The sequence below is a fragment of the Octodon degus genome, unplaced genomic scaffold (genome assembly GCF_000260255.1).
Source record: "Octodon degus isolate 3935 unplaced genomic scaffold, OctDeg1.0 scaffold00105, whole genome shotgun sequence".
Taxonomy (NCBI): Eukaryota; Metazoa; Chordata; class Mammalia; order Rodentia; family Octodontidae; genus Octodon; species Octodon degus.
In genome coordinates, this window is record NW_004524681.1 from 2,740,798 (window position 1) to 2,749,397 (window position 8,600).

At 46.0% G+C, this 8,600-nt stretch overlaps 1 protein-coding gene across 1 annotated transcript in view; it reads left to right on the forward strand.

Moving 5' to 3' along the window:
- Positions 1-8,600, forward strand: part of Myo5a (myosin VA) — a 132,898-nt gene that overhangs the window by 4,854 nt on the left and 119,444 nt on the right. The window contains exons 3-4 of the mRNA XM_023724058.1: positions 1,965-2,136; positions 5,379-5,523. Of these exons, the coding sequence (XP_023579826.1) occupies positions 1,965-2,136; positions 5,379-5,523 (317 nt within the window). The remainder of the gene's footprint in view (positions 1-1,964; positions 2,137-5,378; positions 5,524-8,600) is intronic.

Sequence of the window (8,600 nt, forward strand, 5' to 3'; positions counted from 1 at the left end):
ACCACATCTTTTTCATCCATTCCTCAGGTGATGGGCATCTTGGTTGTTTCCAAGATTTGGCTATCACAAATTGTGCTGCTATAAACATAGGCACACATACATCACTTATTTTGTGATGCTGTATAGTTCAGGCTAGCTTTGAATTCATTGGTCCTCCTGCCTCAGTCTTTGAGTGCCGGGATTACAGACATGTGACAGCATGTCTGGCCACGTTTTTGCGATAGATTGGATACTCGGTTGAGGCATCACTGAGATCTGAAGACCTTATAGATGTCCCAACATTAGCATTTTCTGTGTCCCAGTTCCAGCTCCATCCCACTTGGGTGCTGTAAGAACCCCTCCAGTGAAGACAGTTCTTACCATTTTGCCACCTTGGAGTCACCAGGCTGACACCCATCTGGCTAGTACCAGTGAAGCCAGGGAGCTTCTGTCATTCAGCTGTGACTGTTTCCTTGTTAGCAGGGACAAACACGGGAGGGGAATGCCAACGCGAGCACAGTGGGGAGGTTGCAGACAGTGGTCTGGAGACAGAGTGGCAAGTGGGCGTCCTCCCTGGAGGAGGGTGTTCTGATGCATTATGGGTCAGTACAGGGCCTGGCAGCCCGCAGGGAGGGCCTCACAGCTGGTGAACAGGCACAGGGGGTGCCAGGGGCAGAGCATACGTCCTGCTCTCCTTTAGCATAACCCATGCAATCCTGATTTGAATATTTGATCTTTGTAGATGCCAGTAGTGGCAAAGCTATAGTACAGTGCCCTGGCCGGCGGTTTGTTATCTTTGGAAGCCATAAAAGGTTCACCATCATGGTATATATCTTCGGTATTAACAGAACTTGCTTTTCACAAACTAACACGCCCCTCTCTATCATCACATTGCCCTGCCAGTTTTATGACGGCACACGCCTGTAATCCCAGCACTCAGGAGGCTGAGGCAGGAAAATTGTGAGTTTGAAGCCAGCTGAGGCTGTAGAACGAGTGAGTTCAAGATGGTCCTAGACTATATAATAAAACCCTTCCCCCTAATCAGAACAATATAAATAAACAAGTATATTTTTTATTTTTTAAATTTCCTGTATGCTGTTTGCCTTAATACGTATTTTATTATGTAAATTCCTGTAATTGACTCTCTTAAAGTCATGTTTCTGTGATTTTTAAATGTAGTATGTCTTAATGTTTGGGTCTAGGCACCTAAGAATCTAATAAAAGGTATGAAACATTTCCGAAGTAGTTCACACTCATGCATGTAAGTATCCCCTCATGTATGTACACATGCACACACACACATACGAAGGTTGCATGTAGGTTGTTGAGCATCTAGGGCTTTAAGAATTTCTAAGGACTTCACCACACGCCAAGCATCGCCTCTTTCAGCTTTTACCACCACCTGTGGGGTATTTCCTGTGTGCTGTGTACAAATGAAGTACTTAATACCAGTATTAGGATTTGGATTCAGGTCAGTCTGGCCCTGGAGTCTGTTTCCGATTTGGTGGTGTTGGGGATTGAATCCACGGCCTTCACTCTGAAGTACATCCCTGCCCTTTCTATTTTTGATTTTGAGAAAGGACCTTGCTGAGTCACCAGGTTGTCCAGGCTGGGCTCAAACTGTGATCCTCCTACCTCAGCCTCCCTCAGTCCCAGATGACAGGATGCACCGCCTCACCCAGCTGGAGTCAAGCTCTTGCCGTCTCTTACATTGCCTAACCATGGGGACAGAATGCTCACTCGAGCTGGTGGAAATACCTGGAATGAGAAAGTCCGAGGCTCTGGCCTCTGTGCTGTATTAATGTGGGTTAGTATGTACAGTGACAAGAAGGCTTTCCACCTTCCCCGGTGCCATGATGCTGGAAGACAGCAGGAAGTTGCTGTGGCTGGTGCCGAGAGTGGATGAGGAGTAGTAGCAAGTAAGCCTGTGTGGTGCATCGTTCCCACCTGGGGGTGTCACTGCTGTGGGTGCTGTCTTGTTTCAGGACCTGGAGTACCGTTTGGATGCCAAGACCAAGGAGCTGCCTCACCTGCGCAACCCCGACATCCTGGTGGGAGAAAATGACCTCACGGCCCTCAGCTACCTCCATGAGCCCGCTGTGCTCCACAACCTCAGAGTGCGCTTCATCGACTCCAAGCTCATCTACACGTATTGTGGTGAGTGCACGCGCCACGGGTACCTGGGAGCTCGCCCGGCGGACGGTACAGAAGGCTGTGCTTGGGTTTTCTCTACCCGAGAAAATCGCCTCAGACCCATCAGAAAGCTCTGTGACCTTACCTAACCTCTCACAGAATAAAAAGAACTGAGCCTGTCTCTGGAGTACCCCACAGGAACACATGTCGCCTCAAGGTCACATTCACCAGGTACTTGTAATGACAGCATGGAGGGTAGGCGTCCACAGATGGGCCTTTGGTGCAGACCCAGTGCTCAGGTCCCCTTTTCCTCAGCACCTGAGGACATGGGGCCGATGGGCGCAGTGCGTCTCCTTGCCTCTGCTGCCAGGCCTGTGGCTGCAGCCCTCACAGCCTGAACCCGTGCAGGGGCGTAGATTGGGCTCCTCTGACTGGCTCTGCTTCTCTCTGTGTTGTTCTTACTCTACATCGTCCTCCGCTGTGGCTCTTTCCTTCTCTGACGTCGTCACTCTGCCCTCTGTTGTGTGGCCCTGGCTTTCTGTTCACTCCCATCTGCTTTTGTGTGCTTGCAGCACCCTCCCTGCTCCTCTGGCTTTTGTTACTGTGCCATTTGGAGTGGGAGCAGGCTCCTTTCCTTCCCAAAAGGATGTGCATCCTTCATGTTAACTTCCCTTTTTCATTATTAAATATTTTTTTCTCCATTTTTATTTTTCTTCAGTTGAGCATGGCATGCACTCCTGTAATCTTGAATTCTGGAGGGCTGAGGCTGGAGTATCACAAGCTTTGGAGCACAGCCTGGGCGTCTTAGGGCTATAAACAGGCCTTCGCTCAGAATGAGAAAGGGCAGTGCATGCAGCTCCATGCAGAGGTTCTTGGTTCAACCCCCAGCACCTTTTGAAGCAGGAAAATTTTTTTCTGTGCTTGAAACTGAACCCAGGACCTTATGTGTCCCAAGCACATGCTCTGCCACTGAGCTGTTCTCTTAGCCCCTAATTGCATGTTGTATCTCAGCAAAGCCTTTCTTTGATATCCTGTCTAAATCATAAGCCTTCTCCTTCTTGCAACTATCTTTCTTTTCTGCTTTATTTTTCTGATTCTGTCCTGTTGTCTAACATATGTGAATAGATGCAAGGGGGTGATGAAATATACAGTGAATGTCTGAATTAAAGACGTAGTACAGTAAAGGCACATTGCCATGAATCCCCCTCAGACTACTTCCCCTCGCCTCAAACATGTTTATCTTGTGGTTCTTGCCGCTGTCTGCAGCAGTTCTGGAAGCCTTCTTTCCTGAGTGTCTTTACACATTACAATAAAAAATATAATGAATGCGGCTGCCAGATGCCATCCAACAGGAAGGCAGGCTCCTGAGAACATGGGGCGTCCTCATCCACCATATTCGCCAGGTCTGGCACTGTGTGATCACCGGCTCTTCCCCAGAGCCGAAATGACGCGGAAAGTAAGGATACAGGGTAGCAGGGTGGCTGCGTAGTGTAGCTACAGAGCCGCAGGAAAGCGTACTCAGAGCGGCTCTGGACAGGGGCAAGGCCCACAGGATAAGTCTTTCAAGCGAAGGGTAGGGCTTGGAGGGGGCTTAACAGCAGTATGTCTTTTACTGCAGTGATTTATTTTAATTTAAATGCTAATAGCCTTCAGTCACACCTTGCATATTTCTTAATTATTTTGTCTGAATTTCCCACTAGAATATAAGCTCCATGAGAATAAAGACCTGTCTTTTTGTTTTCTGTTATAATGCCAGTATTTTAAAAAAGACTTGAAACACAGAGCTGAAAAAATATTCTCTCTCTCTGTTTCTCTGTCTGTCTGTCTGTCTCTCTCCTTCTCTCTCTCTCTCTTTTTAGTGTATTTGGTACAGGGTCTCACTAGGCAGCTCAGACTTGTAGTGATTCTCCTGTTTTCAGCCTCCCCAGTACTGGGATTACAGGCATGTGCCACTGCGCCTGGACTTGGTGGCTGGCTCAGCATGCCTGAGGGTGAGGCTGGCACACCTTGTGGTGTGGGGGATGTAACCCCAATCCCTGTGCTTGCCTAACAGATACTTAGCCTACCAAACTATCTTGCCAGCCCTGGAACTGAAATTTTTTTTTTTTTTTTGGCGGAACCAGGGATTGAACTCAGGCCCTTGCGCTTGCCAGGGAAGCGCTTATTCCACTGAGCCATATCCCCGGCTCCTTTGGAAAATATTTGTTGAATGATTTCATTAAAGTAATACACATGCCTATTATAAAATTTTGAGGAAATATAGAAAAGAAATAAAAAAAATAACTACATGTAATTTGCTACCAAAAAATAACTAGGTTTTTTTTTTTTTTGCAGAACTGGGGATTGAACTCAGGCCCTTGCGCTTGCCAGGGAAGCACTTATTCCACTGAGCCATCTCTCCGGCCCCTTATAACCAATATTATGTTAATATATATCCTTTCTTTTTGTATGTATTAGACATTTCAAGCAAATATAAGAATTAAACAAGTTTATATCTATTTTTTAATTTTTTGAAAAAAAAATTAGTTTTTGAAATGAAGTTTTGTTAAGTTGCCAGCACTGTCCAAAATTGTTATCCTCCTGTTCCTGAGTACCTGAATTACAGGTTTGTGCCACCACACCTGGCTTACATGTAGCGCTGTCACATTTTCCTGTGACATTTAGTATACTTGGGGATGTGTTTTGCCAGCACAGTCTGTCACGTGGATATAACAGAAATGTATTAATCTGCTTTTTTATTCTATATTTTGTTTCCATTTTTACTCTTATAGGTACCAGTATGGTAAATATCTTTGTAAAAATAATCCTTTGTATGATTTGTGATTATTTCACTTGAATAAGTTTCTAGAATTGTGTTTTTAGATTAAATGTCATGAAAACATTTAAAATTCTTTCGACATTGTCATATTTTAAGCCTGTCTAGTTGCTTTGTTTGGCTGGTTTGTGTTGAGACAGGGTCTCACTAGGTAGCTCAGGATGGCCCTGACTTTACTGTGTAGCTCAGACCGGCCTTGAACTTGTGGTGACCTGCCTGCTCTCTCCTGAGTGTTTCAGTTACGGCTGTGCGCCACCGTTCAGGGCCTTCTCTGGGTGTGAAGTGGGGCTTTATTATAGGGCTGTGCACAGTGAGTTCAGATATAAAAGCTGTGGCATATGTTGGTGTGTGGCAGTTTACTAGTTTAATGTCAGTTAAATTTAAACGAGGTTTTGTTATGCCCCTAGGATCTCCTTTGATACCCTTTTGTGTTTCTGTCCCCTTCCCCCAGGTATAGTCCTGGTAGCTATAAATCCCTATGAGCAGCTGCCTATTTATGGAGAGGATATCATCAACGCATACAGCGGGCAGAACATGGGTGACATGGACCCACACATCTTTGCAGTAGCAGAAGAGGCTTACAAGCAGATGGCCAGGTTGGTGGAAGCATGCTTTGTTGCATCGTCCCCTGTGAGAAGAGACAGTTTCTTCTCTGCTGAGTTGTGGCATTCCAAAGGGCAGGGAAATTTCTCAGCTTTACTAAATAAGCAGCCTTGAATGATTGCTTTCATGTGGCCTGCATTATTATTGAGAGAATCTTGTATTTTTAAAAGAGTAGATAACATGTTTTCAAAAACAGCCTTTGGAATTTCATCCTGACACTCTTACTTGACTAGACAAGGCCAGATGTTATATTTTGCAGATGGCAGGGTGACATAGCAGAACTAAAGGGAACTTGGACTAGTGAATGAAGGCCAAGAGTTAGGGAATTCTGCTGGAACTGTTACATGACAGGGCTTCAGAGGCGCTAGGCAGCCCTGAGGCGGTTGGCATTCACCACAGGATCCTACTGTTAGTGGGTGGAGAACTGGAGGAAGGAAGTATTTTCAAGACCAGACTGTCCTCTTCACAGTACCATGTAGTGTAGTTTAACATAGTGCACAGGAGAATGGCATATATTTGACTGATTTCTCCAGCATGCAAAGTAGAACGTGGCATTATTGTAAATGTGATATGGGAAACCCTCCCACAATTTATGAGGTGGAGAAAAAATTAATATTGTAGGCATCTTACTTCTCTTCTGCAGCTAGGGAGAGTATATATGACTGGCATTTGAGAGAATTTTAGAATTATTTCAATGAGCCTGTAGAAGTCATTATGCCCTTTTTAATATTAATGTATACTGATTACACAGAATCATGGGTGTCACTGTGACATTATGCCCTTTGTGTGTGTGGTGTGAGTGTGAGTGTGTGTGTGTGTGTGTGTGTGTGTGTGTGTGTAGGGTACTGGGGATTGAACCCAAGGCCTTCATATTCAGCGACATCCCTAGACTTTATCTTTTATTTTGGGACAGAGTCTTGTCACATTGCTTAGATCATGGCTTGTCACATTGCTCAGATCATGATGCTGTCAGATTTACCTTGGTTTCCTGTTATTCTCACCCTGCAACCCCCAACCAATTATCTCTTGTGACTCACTCACTCAATATGATTTCTTTTCTTTGAGGCAGCATCTTGCTATGAAACACAGTATGGCTTTAAACTTACTATGTGGTCCTGGCTGGCTTTAAACTTTTCTTTTCCAGCCAGTTTTAAAATATGTGTCACTCACTTATGGCATTATATTTGTCATTTGTATGTATAAATCTGCTACCTCTGTAGACCATGTCAGCTTAGGCTTATAGCCAGGAACAGTGCAGAATCGTTTCTCACTGCTTTCTTGCCAAGCAAAGGTATCTTTTCCAGATGTAAGTCCTGGTGTCCCACATTAACTCTTTCCTAGAGCTGTTCACATCTTCAGAGAGGTGCAGGTTGTTTGTTCAGTAGTGATTTCTTCAGCAGATGCAAATGCTAGGCACAGTCCTGGACATGGGGGCAGGAGAAACACATTAGACAATTGGCAATAATTCCTACCCCACCAAGGAAAATTGGTAAAGGGTAAAACTAAATCAAACACAGTTTGTCACCTGTGAGTGCACTCTACAGTCAGAACAAGGGAGGGGAGCTCTCTTGAAGGGGGGCAACACTCCAGGACTTCGCCAAGGAAGGCATTAAGTCACGCAGGAGCGAGGTGCCTGAGGCCAGTCTTCAGCTAGTTGGGGTTGGAGCCAGGTGTCCTTGGCTGTGACCTTGTCTTTTAGGGTGCCCTGGCTTCACTGCCACTACAGGCCTCAGTAGGGGTCAGTGACTCCGAAGTTTAGTACTGTGAGGCCACCCCCTTCTCCAGACAAGGGCCTAGGCGTTGGGCAGACTCACAGGTACACATGGAAAGCCAGTTGCTCAGGGCTGCTGCCTAGTGGTCTCCATCAGTAGAACACTTGCTTTTGCTTAGCATTTGTAAGGTCTTGGCTACAGTCCCCAGTAAAGAAACAAAAAACCCAAAGAACTATATGTTATGAATAATGACAGTATGGTATGAATATCCCACGTCCTGATTTTAATCATTATGGATATGTCAGAGGATATCTGTATTGTAGGAAATACAGTTGAAAAGATGTAGGACTTAGGTTTACAGTCTACACACAAACATTTCAGAAAGTATTAGAATGAGAATTTAGTAAAGCAAATGGACAGTTAATGAATAAATATATACAGGAATTTGTTTTGTTATTGTAATTTTCTATAACTAAAATCATATCAAAAGTAAATTTTCAGAAATCAAGATAACAGACTGAGTCAACGAAGATGGGAGACTGGTTAGGAGGGTATGACGTGATCCAGATAGGAAGCAGCACTTAGCTGAGCACGTGGGTGGGGATGGTAAGAAGCAGGTGGGCTCTGGAGTACTGTAGAGCTCACGACTGGCGGAGCTTGCTGCAGGGTTTCACCCTAGGCCTGTATGCCGCTGAGGAGGGGATGGCTGTGCGGGAGCGCTCTGGGCTCCAGTGCAGGCTCGGCCCCCTGTGGTGGAAGACACTGGGCAAGAAGGGGTGTGGGGGGCGTGGCAGGGATGCGCAGAGGCTGCACAGGGCTCTCCAGGGCTGCAGTGATCATCCCCACCTCACTCTTCAAGCAGGCTGACCCTGGTGTGCTCCAGCAGATGAATGTCCAGCAACAGCAGTGTTCAGGGCCTTGGCTAACGCCCTGTCTAAACATGCCCCTTAGAAAGTAACTCAGAGGAGCTTTTGCTCTGATAGCCTTGCCGGCTTCCCCAGAAGAGCTCCATGGCCTCAGTGTCTGCTTTTCTTAAGCTCCTTGCCAGTCTTTTCTCATGCTGGAACTGGTGGTTCTCATGCTTAAACTTTGGGGTATGGAGCTGGTGGTTACATTCTGCCATTTGCTTTGTAAAAGTAAATAGGCACCCAGGCTTTAAGAAAGACAAGTTGATTGTCTTGGAGGATGTCTGTAATAATATGCGCTTCAGGTGGGAGAGCTTCTGGCTACCCTGCGCTGGTGGGACCTGCCAGTCCCAGCCTAGGCGCGGCGTGGGTAAGACCCTCTTGCACCCCCTTGGGATCACCACCACTCCGCAGCACCCTCCCCACCCTGCCTGCCGAGTGAGAATTTCTGCC